We start from the raw sequence: 15,327 nt of genomic DNA on the forward strand, positions 1-15,327 counted from the left end.
CCCTAGGGAAGGAAATTCATTTTGCGGCTGCAACAATCTCTACTCTTGTTCTGCTGTTCTCAGAGGAAAGGCATTTTCCCATAGTTTGGTTTTCAGCTGAAAAATTACTAAATAAAATTTCATTGAGAGTGGAAACTGGCTCTTCCATATTGGTAGATAAAGGTTATGGGTCATGGCCAGTTAATGGGTAGGACAGAGGAGGTTATTTGTGCAGTGGTTCAGGAGAAGAATCTGTTCAGTGTCACCAGGGCTGCTCTGTCACATCCCAGACATGATGAAGTCTTAATGGCTTGAATGAAATTGCTTCCAGCAAGTCGGTCCATGCAAGAACTGTGATAATCCTTTATCACCAGGAATTGTGCATGGCAGATGCATGTCGAGTAAATGTATTATACATAAATCTAAGAGGTTTTTAACATTAACACTGTTCAGTTATTCTTGTTATCTGAAGTGCACTTCTAGGAGACTTTGACTTCAAGTACCCAGAGATGGTGGGAGATGTTTCTTGTACTGGAGTGCTGCAAGTATACATGTACAGGCCCGTGGGGGATTAAGCCTTACATGCAAGTGGTTCTGGTTTGGTTCATAATCTTTAGACAGAAAGATGTCTGGGGCCCAAATCAAAATATGCTGAATGTACACATAAGTTCACTTATATTTAAAGGGGCTCCATCAGCTTGAATTGTTATGCAGTTGAGCTTAGCTAAATCTTCATTGTCTAAGTTGTGAAACTACTGAAAGCTGAGTTCATATCCTGGCCAAAATTCTGTTGTTTTGTTCCCTGAAGACTCTATCTTTGAGACTGTATTTCTGTGCTCCTCTTGAAGCCAGGAGGCTTCCACATGGTGAAAGGATGCAGAGATTGGTCATGTACCAATCTGTGGAAAGTATGTGTGTTTTTAATACAGAACAAGGGGGAAAAGATGTATCTAAACATTAGTTCCTGTTTTGTGTCAGAATTGTCTACAATTTCTGGTAGATGGAAAATAAAGTTCCTACAGATGGGTAATTGTGAAGAATCATTATGTAGACACGTTACACGTGTTGAATTATGCCTTAAAAATAATCTCCTTAATTTAATCTTACATCATAGGTTATTTTAGCTTAATTCCATTTTCCAGGGAAAGCAGATGAGTCAGTCAGTTTTGCCAGTCCTTAATTAAACTTCCTAGCAGGGTTGTATCTGAACAGTGAGACACTGAAGGAAACTGTTAGCTGTTACCAGGGTTTCTATTTCACTTAAGTATTACTAGTAAAGAGTTTTGTAGAAAGGCATAGATCCTTTTGATTTTTACAAAACCTGTCACCCTTTTTTTTTTTTTTTTTTTTTAATTTGTTTTGGAATCAGTTGCTGGGCTTCATGTGCTAAATATTCTTTAGTGCATGGATGTTTTACCTGTAATGATGGCTTCCTCTGCCATCAACTACACGCGTTCCGCCTTCCCTGTAGCTTTTGAGTCCAGTGCATCTGAGCTGAGCCGTTCTGCTACAGCTGTACGAGAATCGCTTCGTGTACCTGGAAGGAGAGCGGGCAGGATCTGGATTTTCGAGGTTTAGGGTAAAAGACGTCAGCTTTCTCTGATGCACCCCTGCACGCCGAGTGCCGAAGGCGCTGGGTACAGCCACGAGAGGGACCTGATGCCTCGATCGTGACCTCCTCTCGCCTTCCTGCTGCTCCTGCCTTTAACTTCCGTCCGAAGAAGGAAAACACAACGGCGGCGCGTTCTCGCCGCCCCCGGGGGATTCCTCGGCCCCGTCCCCGGCCGAGCCCCGCCGGGAGCGGGCGCTTTTCCCGCACACGCTGCGGCCGCAGGATCGCCGGGCGGCGAACGGCGCAACCTGCCCCCGGCCCCGCGGGCTCTGCGGGGCTACGCTCCTCACTGGGACCGCCCACGGGCCGGCCCCGCTGCCTCGTCCCTCCCCTCGCTCCCTCCTCCCCTCCTGGCAGCGCCGGGTGACTAATTTCTGTCATATGACTGTGACACCGAATGGAGCGGGGCGGGCGGAACTAGCCGCGACGAAGGGACGGCGCTGCGCGGAGCCCAGCGCCTCGGCGCCGGGGGCAGCGGCAGCGCCCCAAAATGCCGCCCACCCTCTTCCAGAAGCTCTTCAACAAGAAGCATGGGTTGATCTCCCCGGCCAGAGACGCCCGCGACGACTGTGTCTTCAGGTAACCGGGACGGGGCCGCGCTCCTCCCCTGCCCCAAACTTCTGCTCCGAGTTGCTGGCTCCCTCCGCCGCCCTGAGGACGCGGGGGCTGGCAGCCCCTTCCCCGCCCCATCGGCAGCTCCTCGGCGGCGTGCCCCGCCGTCCCCAGCCGCGGAGGGTCCGTGCTCCGCGGGAGCCCCGGGGCCAGCGCGGCCGGGCCCCTCCGGCGGGCGCGGGGCGGGAGCCCCCCGGGACCGCCACGTCGGGGCCGCGGGGTGCCTCCCCACCGGGCCGCCGCTCCCGGGCCGGGCCGAGCCTCGCCCCCGGCCCGCCGCTGCCTCCCCTTGCCCGGCGTGTGCGAGGCCCCGGTCCCCGCGGGCCCCTCCGCCGATGCTGCGGGCCGGGGGAGGGCGACCGGCGGGCAGATCCCCGGGGAGCGGCCTCAGGAACGGGGAGAAAACGTGAACTTCTGGCCAAGAGAGGAGTGGGGCTTCTGGTGCAATTCGTCGCGCTGTGACCGCAGCAGCGCTGGGTCGGCCGAGCGGGGAGCGGGGCAGCGGCCCCGGGGCAGCCCGAGGGGCCGGAGCGGGCAGAGGCTGCGCTCGGGGGCTCTGCGGGGCCTGCCGCTGCCGCGGGGCTGCCGCCGGCTGGTTCGCTTGGAAACAGGTAGCTTTTGTGCACTTCCACACGTGAGCAATGGTCACGCTGGAAAGCCATGCCCGTGTCTGCGTCCTGGCAAAGAGAGAACCTGCAATATCGCTTTAAAGTGCGGTTTGCTACCTGGATGCAAATAAAATCCGCCTCATTAGTAAGAGTTACGAGCTTCTTGAAGCATTTCTAACAGTGTTGTGAAGCTCTCCTCCCACCCGCTGCCTTGAAATTTACGGCTTACAAATGATCAGCCCTTGGGTTGCTCTGTAAAGCGACATGTCACTGATTGGCTTAATTTTCTGTGGTGGGATACCGCTTTTAGCTGCAGTATTTAGCAGTTTAGATGGATAATAATGTATCTGCGGTTACCTAAGCGCAAGGGTTTTCAAATAATATTGATTGGACAAAAAATATTGATGGGTCCTCAAGGAGTCAAGACTTGCTCCTGGACATTCCCTGGAGCTCACACATATGGGTCAAACTGATCCATAACTGCTTTCACACCTCGCTGATACTCGCTGTAGAGTGAATCCTTGTTTTTAATGATCTTTTCTAAGAAACAAAATGTTTTAATCATGTAAATGTCATCTTTCCAAATCATCTTAGTACTGGACTAGAGCCCATGGTAGGGAAGGGAGGGGGTACTAGGACAGCTCTGTATATTTGTCTTGCCTTTTTGCCTTGCCTTAGTGATCGGTCTGTTTAGAGAATGGTGGTTCATGCAATAGCTGCAGTGCAGACCTGGGGCAGAAGTGTGGGCATCAACCAGTGTGGAAAGGAGGAGAGCAAGTATATGGCAAGGTCTGTGCTTCCCTCATCACCCGTGTCATTCTGTGCCAAACCAGGTCTGAAGTTTATAGTGCTATTTGGCTTTGGGATACGAACTGTCAGCTGGTAATGGGTGAATTTGCAGTTGGGGTTTTTTGGGGGACCCACAGGTATAATTTGCAGGAGGAGACTGATAAGGCTCTGAGGAGGGTGGGAGATCCAGCTCTGACTTAGGAGAGCCAAGTAGTATTTTTGAAGATTAATACAGATGCTCTCTAGGCATATTGCCTACAGGCTGCATTCATTTTCCAAATGGGGCTCAGTTTGTAGCTAAGATCACAACTTGTTGGGATTATCAATTCCTGGCGAAACTTTCAGATAATACACAAAATAAGGACTGTTATTTATGACAGCTGAGTCTGGAGACTAGAAAAAAGCACTTCAGAGTTTAGGCTGTTGGTGGTTCCAGTGAACATGAATGCAACAGCCTCTTCAATTCCATTGGGGCAAGGTGATGTTTTATGGATTGATACATTATATCTGTTTACAGTCTAAATAACAGAGCATTTCCCAAATATTCTGAGCACCATTATTTCTGTCTGTCTTCACTTTGAAAACTCAGGTCTCTTATTGTGGAGACTGTAGAACTACCATAAAAATGCATAAATTCTCTTACTATATTTTGTGAATAATATGTACTTGGAGAGAAGAGCCCAATTACTCTGGTAATGACATCAGGATAGCAGAACATTAAAGGATGATTTTGCCACTCACTTTTTTTAATTATAAATATATTCTGCATTTCCATCAGGCTCATTATGAAAATTCACCAGATCTATTTATCTGGCCTTACACTGTTTCAAAAGCAAAACAACACTTTTCAGAGGAAACATTTTGTTTAGCAGTTGATTTGTTTGTGGTGGGCTTAATTTTTTTTTTTTTGGGGGGGGTGTTTTTTGGGTTTGTTTGTTTGTTTGTTTCCTGCCAAGAATCTCTTTCTATGCTGTGGGTGTGTGAAATTTTGTGAGCCTAAGTCTAGCCAGACTCTGTAAAACCCTTTAGGACTAGGTGGTAGAGAAGTTAAGAGGTTTAGTAATGGGAACAGTAAGTTAGCAACTGTGAAATATATGCTGAGGTGCCAGTTTGCCATTTATATATATATTTTTAATATATATGTGCGGTTTATTTTATCTAATAAACTTTAGGAAATCACAGTAGATCCACTACTTGTTAGTTTTTTAGATCTTCCATATTCCACAGCTCTTGGCAGACTTAGCCCTTAGACTGAAATCTCTTGCTACAGCTTGACATTCACATGGTGAGCAAGAATATTCTAATTTTAGTGGTAAAATCTTTTTACAAGAAACACTTGCAAGTATTCTAGGAGGGAAGAGTCAAGCCCTTATATTCCAAGATGTAGAGTACCTGCTGTCTACTGCAAATAATACTCACGTGAGTGGATTTTCCCTAAGGGTAACTCTTACTATAAATAGGATCTCTTGGCCATATTGTAGCATCTGGCACTGGCTGCTCCTGGTGACAGAAGAGCTCAGCCCAGGCTCAGGCTGTTACAGTTATTAGGGAAATAAAATTTCAGGTAAGCTAGAACTTTAGAATCAAAGTATTCCTGTTGCAAAAATACATGAAGGTGTTCACATGAGCTGTAATCTATATGTGTCTAAAATGGAGATACACTTTAAAATAGTAAATAAATGCACCTTGTTCCATTAAGATGGAAATAATCTTATAAAAACTTCCTTAAATTAAGCAGAAGCAGCCGTGCATTTCTGCTGTGTATTATATGGGCACACAAAACATTCCAGTGCCCATTTACATTACTGACTGTTACAGATAGTGATTTTCAGCTGCTGTGTCTTTCCTGGCGTTCCAGGGATCCACTTCAGCCCTTTGGAGAAAAGCTGGTAAGTCACTGGAAATTCAACCAGCTTTTTGTTTTTCAGAATGGGCTCAATAGATTGAGCCTGAAGCTCAGTAAATTACTGAGAAGGGCTGAGGCTTTATATCCTTGTCAGGATGTGTGGGCAGTATTTCCAATGGTAAATACAGCTGCAAGGACTGCAGCAGAGTTTCTGCAGGAGAGTGTGTTGGGATCCTGATTGTACTTGGAGCACTATTAGGATGTGGCAGAGGGAGAGGGATTGTCTTGTAACACAGAACTTGTGCGTTTTGAGGCTCTACGTAGGAGGGAAGCTCAGTGGGGATTTTTTCCATCTTATGTATAAAGTTCAAATACTTGTTCCCTTCTGTTTCTAGACATCCTGCCTGCCTAGCTGGAGGATAGAGGGATTATTAATCAGGAGTTCTTTTTACACTACAGCTCAATAAAAGCTTCAGTGTCTCTTTTTTTATTTTAATCTAGGTTCTAAAGAACCATCTCACCCCGAGGGGCATTCCACTGATACTTGCAAACTCTGTTTTGCTCTTGTTAAGGCACCTGTTGTAGAGGTACAGCTGTGTGGTAATTGTTTAGGCTTGACAGAAGCCCTTCCAGTTTCAAGTCTTACCAATGGTGTGGGTTATCTTTGGGCACACTCTTCCTTTAGGGCTTTGCTTTGGTTATCTAGGTATTTTTGAGAACGAGTGCTTTTTTTCAAGCTGGGAGATACAGGAATAAATAATTTGAAAATTTTTTTATGATGAAGAAAGTAATTTTTGGTTGTTCTGGACATGTGCTTTCTTGGGGTCTTCTAGTAATATGTGCTGCTCCTTTATTGAGAGAATAGTTTTCCAGGTTCCTGAGATAAGAAAGGCCTCAGGCTGACTGCAAAGTAGTATTTCCTGAAGCATTCCACATCAGCCCAGACTCTTTCTGTTCTCTGTGGCAGTGACTTTAAATGGTACCTTGAGATTTGTTTCCTTTCACATAATTTTTGGCAGTGCTATTCATCTAGGGAATTACAATAAACCTAGAGTGGTAAATGGGTAGCTTGATACAAGGATGCTTCATGGGCCATTTCTTCTGCAGAGCTATTGCACAGTAAAAATGGTATGTGCCTTCTGACGAAGGCATAATTGCATCTTGAAAGAGGCTAATTTCTTGAAATAAAGTGCAAAGAGACTCAGAGATATTTATTAATGTGTAGCCAGAGACTACTACAGCTTTTTAGAGTGGAGACTGGAGTAAGGCGACAGAGGAACCTGAAAGTTATTTTTACATTGGTATTTCCAGTCAAAAGTTTTACCCACAGAACTTTTTTCTCTGGAGCAGGTAGCTTTGTGTACAGCTTGGCTGAGCCCAGGAAAGTGGATCTCTTGCCAAATTGTGTCAGTTCTTGGGTGCACCGCAGCCAGCAAATTCCTGATCCTAATAGTTCTGCACAAGGCTTTTTAAAGTGGTTCCTCAGCAGTGCACCAGGCCAGCCTGACCAAAACCTGATATTAATGAAACAGCATGTTTTGATGTTTCTTCATTTCTGGCATTCTGCAGGGGTTTTTGTCAATATTTGTAAAACTCCTGGAATTTCACCACCTCAAAGTCTGTCCTCCGAAAGAACATTAGCTGGACCTCATTTTGTAATAGGTCCAACTTTTTTATCTTTCCCAGGTATCTGATGCATTAAAAAACCTTTCATGCCATAATTTTAAAGACTACTTGAATTCTTAAACATCTGAAATGTTACTGTACTTTTATTAAGCTAATTTCTGCCCTTTATTTCCTTATAAGTTTTGCTTTTTCATAAAAATCCATCTCTCCTGTAATCTCTGGAAGAGTATGGTTTTTGCTTTTTGGTTGCATTCATTAGCTTGAGTGCACCAAGTTTTAATAAATACTTCACTTTGATTTATGCACGGTTTTCTCTATACTATGATGATTTTGGCTTGTGTTTTGAAATATATTGCTGTTTTCTAAAGTACTTCTTTTTGCCAAAATCTGTTTTGCATTTCCTGTCATGTAAGTTTTTATGTAGCTTCCAGTGCTTAAAGTCAATTTTCATGTTGGAAACAGAGACATACAAGCGACAGGATTCCACTGAGCACCTCTGGAGCTTGGAGATAGTTTTGGCAGTTTCTTTTGAAAGGGCCACTCTCCAAGCCCTCCTTGCCATCATTCTCTAGGTCTCCCAAATTCTTCTCCAGGTAGGGATGTGGTGCTCCTAAAACACCCAGCACGTCTCCTTGAGAATTAGGTGTTAGCTGTGAATAAAACAATGCTGCAAGCTGGGTCTGTGCAGTGACTGAAGGAGCTGATAATCAGAGGGTTGGCAGTCCATGCAGTGATTATTTACTTAAATTATCACCAGATCTGAAGGAATTAACTTGGATTGATATTCCCAGCATGCTAGGTGCATGTGAGTGCAGAGAATGATGAAATAATTTGAAAACCATTGGGGTGCTTGTGTCTGCCTGGCTTTGTGCCTTGGAAAGTTTTTCCCTGCTCTGGTGGGACCTCTGCCTAGCCCTTGCTTCACCTTAGCGTCTTCCCCTCACCAGTGCAATGGGGAACGTGAACAATGGAGTGAAAAAGCCCGCTGCTCATTTTTTCTCTCTCGTTTTTTAGAAGGAGTTAAAGCTCATTACAAAATGATCTAACAGGTGAAGGGTCACCCTTATTGCCTTTCCTGCTGACATATCCTGTGGTGGCTGGGAGCTCGTGGTGACTTGAGAATTTGGCATCACGAGGTTGCCCTGTCTGTCCTGGCCATCACGAGGTCAGCCCTGTCAGTGTGCACTTGGCTTCCTCCCAGCCTCAGCATCGCTTCCTCCCTGTGGGATGGCCTGGGTTGTCTGGGGATAGCTGCAGTCTTCTGCCTCACTGAGCAAAGGGACGCCCTTGGAACAATCACTTTCTTGGTTCCCCTCCCTGCATTTCAACTCCTTCCTCTAAATTAGAAATCTTTCTGAGGAGAGGTTGGAGTGAGTGGATTATGTACATACAGATACATCCAAGTGGAAATGCTTCACACTTGGGGTACGCTGGCAAGTATTGTAAGAAGGTGTTTCTACAAACCCTTGGGGTCTGTTTCATCCCTCTCCTGCTGCAGGGGAGATCATGAGGGATGAGGATGTACCAAGAGCGTGGGATGTATGTACCTGTTTGTGCACTGCGATGTCTTCTCCTTTTCTGAAACAATTCCACCATTTGTCTTCTGGTGACTGAGGGTGTGTTTACATGTCTCATGTTACAAGCCTTGCTGACTTGGGGTGGTCAGCTCATCTGGTTGACTGATAGGTTGCCCTTGTGTTTTCAAAGGGCTTTATCCCTTGCTCTGTGTATGCTTCGAGTTAGCTTTTGCTCATGGTGACAGCTTGGATGAATCCAAGCTTCTGTTCTGGAATAAACTGGTCCAGTGTGACTTGGAGCCTGAAACTTGTGTTGTAATTCTGGCTGAATGCTGTAGGTGACCACTTTAGCAGTGTGTTTTACAAGTGGAAAGTAACGCATGTGGTGGTTTCATGCTCAGTGGTTGTGTTCCCTCCCAGTGCTACATCTGAAGTTGGATGTCTGCAGGATCACATGTTTGTGAGTAACGTTAGGAAAAATGCAAAGCTCAGTTGCAGCAGCGAATCCACAGTGTGACTGTGCTGGGCTTCCAGAATCAGCCAAGAGCAGAATTTGTCTCTGAGGACTTGAAGAATTTTGTCTTTGTGGTGTTAGATGGAGAACCTTAATCTGTAAAATATTTGCTGGAGGAAAAAAGTTATGCTCATTAAAAATAGGAAATAATTTAATAAATCAGCAATTGGTTTGCTAATGCACCAGCTGCTCCACCTTACTGTGAGTAGTAATAGAATTAATATATGGGAAATATTAAAATGTGGGAAATACATTTGCACAAAACTCATGTGATTCTGTTGTGCCTAAGGAATGTGACCATCAACACTACATTCAGTCATTAATTTCTAACAATACCTGCCCAAATATGTTCTGCTTCATAGACATGTGAGTGTTTATTATGTAGTCTTTGTATTGAAAAGGATTTATTTATTTTTACAACAGTGCATCATTAACAATGTTGCTTAGTGCTCACTGAAGCTTTTACTTGAGCTGATTCTGCACATTTGTGTAAACAATCTTTTTCTTCTCTGAAACTGATAGCTTCTGGAGATACTATTATTCAGAACACAATATGTTGCAGAGAAACTTGTTCAAACATGTGAATTGTGGCATGAAATAATCCATGAACTACATATAGAGTATTAACAATGCATATATGTAAGATGCGTCTGCAGGTAAAATGTGCTTGCAATAAAGTTTTTTGTGTGTGTGCCTCACTCTCAGCTCCTTTAAATGTTTCTTCCCTTGCTCCAGCTAAAATGTCAGCAAAACATAAAATTTGTAACAGTACCAGAAACCATCTAGTGTTTCAGTTTGTGTGATACAGATCTGGAAAGAAATGGAAGCCAAATTACAATTCTCTTCCATCTGTTTTAGTTGATAAATGAAGAAACTTTGAATGCAGTTCAGCCCTGACTTTAGATCCTGGCCTTGTGCCTGTTTAAGCCAAAACAGTATCTTCACCCCAGTTCCTGTGTCATTTCCCACTCAGAGAGAGAAGGTAAATTGTTTGAGCATTGCCCAAAGGAACTGCTACTTTGCTATATGCCTTCTTATTTTGTTTTATTTTGGCCTCAAGAGCTGTGGGAATGGTGGCTCACACAGTGCAGTGCTTGGCCTTGCACTCCCCTCAGTAATTTCTAAACCTTTTGATTGATTTCTGTCGTGTGTGGCAGAGAGTGTGGGAATAGAAGTTTGAGTGAGCTGAGTTTCTGTGACTTCAGTGAACAGGCTGTGGGTGCTGTTGGGTGTCTCCTGCCCGCTGGTGCCTGGGGAGCTGTGGGCTGGCTGCACTTTGTCCACTCCTGTTCCAGTGGCTGTGTCCCTGGGGACAGCCGGGCTATGGGAGTTGGAAGAAGACAGTAGTCATGTGGTTCCATAGTTTGCCTTGCATAGTTTGCAGGGAACAGCTGTAGTGTGACTTCAAGAAAGGCCAGTCCTGGACTACTGTGAATACCAGAATATCAAAACCTCTGTTAGCTAAATGACTCTGCTTTCTGAAGAGTGTTAAAGCACACACTGTCAGCTGCATACCCACGTTTCTCTTGTGTCACGCGTGTCCGAGGTTAAAATCAGGCCTCCAAAGCCTGTGTGCTCAGCACTTAGTTTGTCATGTTTGTGGGTAATTATGGAAAACTTCAGTCAGGCAGAAGGAGGCACATCACATGTGAGCAGTTAAATGGAAATGAATGAGATTCTTGACGAGTATATTTACACTCTCCCCGTGCTGCCCCCCCCGTGAAGCCTTACCTAGAAAAATGTTCTTTCTCCAGTGCCATTTGGAGAGCTGGCTGAATGGTTTGTTTACTCCTTTTAATGCAACTTGATACCAGAAATTTGTAGCAAAAAACTGTGTTAGTTCAGGTGTTAATGAAGAATGGCTGCAGATGATAAGCAGTGTTGCGGGGTGTGCAGGGAGCAGGCTGTGGAACTTGGCGGGAGTGTGTGCTCCTTCTCAGAAGCTTGTTCTAGTTGAATGACATTATCTGAACATCTGAAAAGCTGTTAGGGAAGAAGTCTGCCAGAATTTTCTTGTTCCTACAGGAAAAATAACAGTATTACCCCTTAAGACAGAGTTAAAAAAATGCCTCAAATGTCAGGACAGTGAATTGGCTTACAGTGCTAACTGTTGTTTCTATTTAAAGGCAGCCCAAACTCTGACATAGAACTTAAATAGTCAGACAGAAAAAAGTGGTTGGTTTTTTCAGTGCTTAAACGTATTTCAGCTGCCGTGAGTTACTGGAAATTACTCTACTTGCTCAGTAGAAAAGGAAATTGTTCTACTGACAGCATGGAGTACTAAGAAGCTGTGAAAATGAGCATGATGGTTTCTTGACTGAGTATATTTGCTAGTCATACAGGAGATGCTATCATGAACTGCTGACCTCTTTTTTTTCCCAAACAGACATAATAAAAAAGTCTAGAATTTAAAAAAAAAAAAAAAAATCAAGGCAACTTTAACTTCTTTTGAGACTACAACAGAATTTTATCTTTGTATGAAGAAATGTTTATCAAACTTTTTTCAGGTAAGCAAAAATATCACTTTGTAATAATTAATTTATTTTACTTTCTTCAAATATTATTAGGTTTGGTTTTTTTTTCCATAGTATCTTTTCTGCAGTTATCAATAAATGAATAATTTTGGTTAGCCTGAATATGTAGCTACTTTAAAATGTGTCATCAGATTTTCAACTGAGGAATGCTCAGAAACTGCTAGGTAGCTTATGTTTGTGTGTTGTGTAAGGCTTTTTTTTCCACATTTGGGTCAGAATATAAGACACCAGGTATTATGGGGTTTTGTTTGCTTGTTTGGGATTTTGTTGGGTTTTTCCCCCATCTGGCTTTAGTGAACTAAACGAATTTAAACACTGTCTTTTCTCTTAGTAGCTAGCAGGACAAATAAGCTGAATTGCACTCAGGAGGTGACATTAGTCTATGCCCACACTGGAGAAAAATCCTGTACAAGATATAATGTAAGATTCAGTAATGGCAATTATTCTCATCTGTATGGATAGAGAAGGCAGAGGAGAGGAAAATATAGAGGGAGTGGGGAGTTTGACAAGAAATTGTTTTTTATATGAAAATTAAAATAAAGAGAAACTTAAACATTAAAGCAAATACCAAATACCTTGGTCTGTGAAGTCCTCAGCATTCTCACAGGGTTTGAAGGCTTTCAGTGCCAAAGCCTTGAGCTTTGCTGAAGGATGTTCATGCTGGAAGAAAAGAGATCACAAGAACAGGAGAGACCTCATTGTTAGATCTGTGTCATGTATGCATATATTTGTCTGTGTCAGACAAAATACATCTATCTATATATTTGAAAATATACCCAGGTGCCTTCATTTGCTGTCATGCTCTGAGTGTGCAAGCACCTCTCTCAGCCCACAGTAATCAGGTTACCACAGAGCAGAAACCTGCCTGCCTTGCTCTGCTGCTGTCTGTGAGAGAAGGACTTCAGTGCTTCCCCCAGCAGTGACACAGGTAAATTCAGTACCTGTGTGCACTGTGTAGATAAGCCTGAGTTGCTGCAATGTAACACTGGGCAAACTCCTTTGCTTCTTAGCTCAGAACTAGGATGCTAATATTTTTTGTGATTTTTGTGGGCTAATAGATGCTGTATATAAATATAAGCATTTTGGAGTTGCCGTGTGTTCAGAAGGTTACAAAGGTACATGTGCAAGTGTAGTTGGAAGCAGTTATATGATGCTGCTGGGATTGCATACGTACATTTTACAGGATATAATGATTTTGTGGGCATGGTGCTGTTCAGCCAAAGCTTGGACTTGATGATCTTGGAGGACTTTTCCAAACTTAGTGATTCTGTGATTCATTTTGCTTGGCATTCTTTGTTCCTTGTAGTGTTCTCCCTCATTGTCACTGTCCCTGTTTGGTGCTCTGCTTTGGGAATTTGTATTTACACACATGCATGACACAAAGAAGAAGAGAATTAAAGCCCATCTCGCTTTCCATTCTATTCTTCTGCTCTTTTTTAGTGTTGTCCTGTCTGCAGCCTGCAGTGCTGCCTCTCCTCTCTGAAGGGTTGCCCTGGGTGCTGTGCTGTACCTTCCTCCTCCTGCCACAAGCAGTGGGGTGCATCCTGTTTGGGGTTACTGTTGTGTCACATCAAGTGACATGCATGAGCAGTAGAAGGGAAAAGGGAAACGAAAAGCAAAGGGAGCAATTATTTCTCCAGCAGTGCCTTTAGAAACACCATGAAAAGCAACCCAACAAAACAAACCAGTCCAAAATATCCTGGTGGCATTGACAGCTATTGCTGTCCAGCACATGAGCCTTTCTTTCCTCTTGATGCAATGGAATAAATAGCTTTGTGTGTTGCTGTGGCTGGTTCAGAGCAGATTACCTGCAGCACTAGGCTTCTTTGGGTTCCACATTTTAAGGATGCTCATGTGATCTGCTGGCAAGCTGTGGTGGCTGGGAGTGTCTGGAATTATGTTCACATCAATTCTGTTACTAGCAGCAAAGAGAGATTTATTGAATATACACTAAATATACATGTATATCTTGATTAAGTACAGCCTCTCCCAGTAGAACAACGTAGGTTTTATCAAGTGATTCTGTTGATTCTGTCAGGCAGAGCTGGTTTGGACTGTATGTTCCAGCTCAGTTCTGTGATAAGGAAGGTGTGTGTTTGGAGTGAGTTTCAGTGCTGATACCCAGGGAGGGCATGCTGAGCTGAACCTGCAGTTTTCTTTATCAGAGACAAAGATTTTAGCACTCAGAAAAGCTCTGAGGCATGTAAGGGCTAAGTTCAGCTGATGCTCAAAGCTGCCATGTATGCCATGTCAGAGAACTGCTGAGCTGCTTGGATATTCATAAGTCTGTGGCCCCAGATGGGATCCACTCCAGCGTGATAAGGGAAGTGGCAGATGAGCTTGCAAAGCGCCTCTCCATCATTTACCAGCCCTAGCTCACTGGTGAGATTCCAGATGACTGGCAGCTGGCCAATGTGATGCCCATTCACAAAAAGGTGGGGAAGGAGGATCCTGGTAATTACAGGCCAGTTAGCCTGACCTCAGTACCTGGTAAGGTACTGGAGCAGTTTGCATTGAGTGTCATCATGCAACACTTACAGGATGGCCAGGGTATCAGACCCAGCCAGCTTGAGTTTAGGAGGGGTAGTTGTGTTTGACCAACCTGGTCTCTTTTTATGACCAGATGACCCACCTGGTGGATGCAGAAAGGGCTCTGGATGTTGTCTATTTGGACTTGAGCAAGGCCTTTGGCACTGTCTCCCAGGGCACACTCCTGGATAAGCTGGCAGTCCGGGGCTTGGGCAGGAGCTCTCTGCGCTGGGTTAGGAACTGGCTGCATGGCTGGGCCCAGGGAGTGGTGGGGAACGGGGCTGCATCCAGCTGGGGACAGTCACCAGTGGTGTCCCTCAGGGGTCTGTGCTGGGGCCAGCTCTGTTCAGTGTCTTTATTGATGACATGCATGAGGGCATTGAGGCTTTCATTAGTAAATTTGCAGATGACACTAAGCTGGGAGCGTGTGTCTATCTGTTGGAAGGTAGGAGGGCTCTGCAGAGAGACCTGGAATGGTTGGGTGGATGGGCACAATCCAACAGGATGACATTTAATAAGTCCAAGTGCCAAGTCCTGCATTTTGGCCGCAATAACCTCCTGCAGCATTACAGGCTGGGGACGGTGTGGCTGAACAGTGTCCAGGCAGAAAGGGACCTGGGAGTTCTGGTGACAGTGACTGAACATGAGCCAGGGTGTGCCCTGGTGGCCACGAAGGCCAGCAGCATCCTGGCCTGGACCAGGAATGGTGTGGCCAGCAGGAGCAGAGAGGTCATTCTTCCCCTGTGTTTGGCTTTGGTGAGGCCACACCTCGAGTGCTGTGTCCAGCTCTGGCCCCTCAGTTTAGGATGGACACTGAGTGCTGTGTCCAGCTCTGGCCCCTCAGTTTAGGATGGACACTGAGTGCTGTGTCCAGCTCTGGCCCCTCAGTTTAGGGTGGACATTGAGATGCTGGAGCCCATCCAGAGGAGGCCACGAGGCTGGTGAGGGGCTTGGAACACAAACCATGTGAGGAACGACTGAGGGAACTGGGGTTCTTTAGCCTGAGGAAAAGGAGACTCAAGAGGTGACCTTATCACTCTCTACAACTCCCTGAAAGGTGGCTGTGCTCAGGTGGGGTTGGTCTCTTTCTCCAGGCAGCAGCTGACAGAACGAGAGGACACAGCCTCAAGCTGTGCCAAGGGGAATACAGGTTGGATATTA

General features: G+C 45.0%; 1 protein-coding gene across 2 annotated transcripts in view; it reads left to right on the plus strand.

Moving 5' to 3' along the window:
* The first annotated feature begins 1,964 nt into the window (after window positions 1-1,964).
* Window positions 1,965-15,327, plus strand: part of FNIP1 (folliculin interacting protein 1) — a 65,212-nt gene continuing 51,849 nt past the window's right edge. The window contains exon 1 of one of the 2 annotated variants that reach the window (XM_066329011.1): window positions 1,965-2,170. In XM_066329011.1, coding sequence (XP_066185108.1) covers window positions 2,082-2,170 — 89 coding nt within the window. In that variant the 5' untranslated portion in view covers window positions 1,965-2,081. The remainder of the gene's footprint in view (window positions 2,171-15,327) is intronic. The other variant, XM_066329014.1, reaches the window with a different exon arrangement.

The sequence above is a fragment of the Sylvia atricapilla genome, chromosome 14, assembly GCF_009819655.1.
Source record: "Sylvia atricapilla isolate bSylAtr1 chromosome 14, bSylAtr1.pri, whole genome shotgun sequence".
Taxonomy (NCBI): Eukaryota; Metazoa; Chordata; class Aves; order Passeriformes; family Sylviidae; genus Sylvia; species Sylvia atricapilla.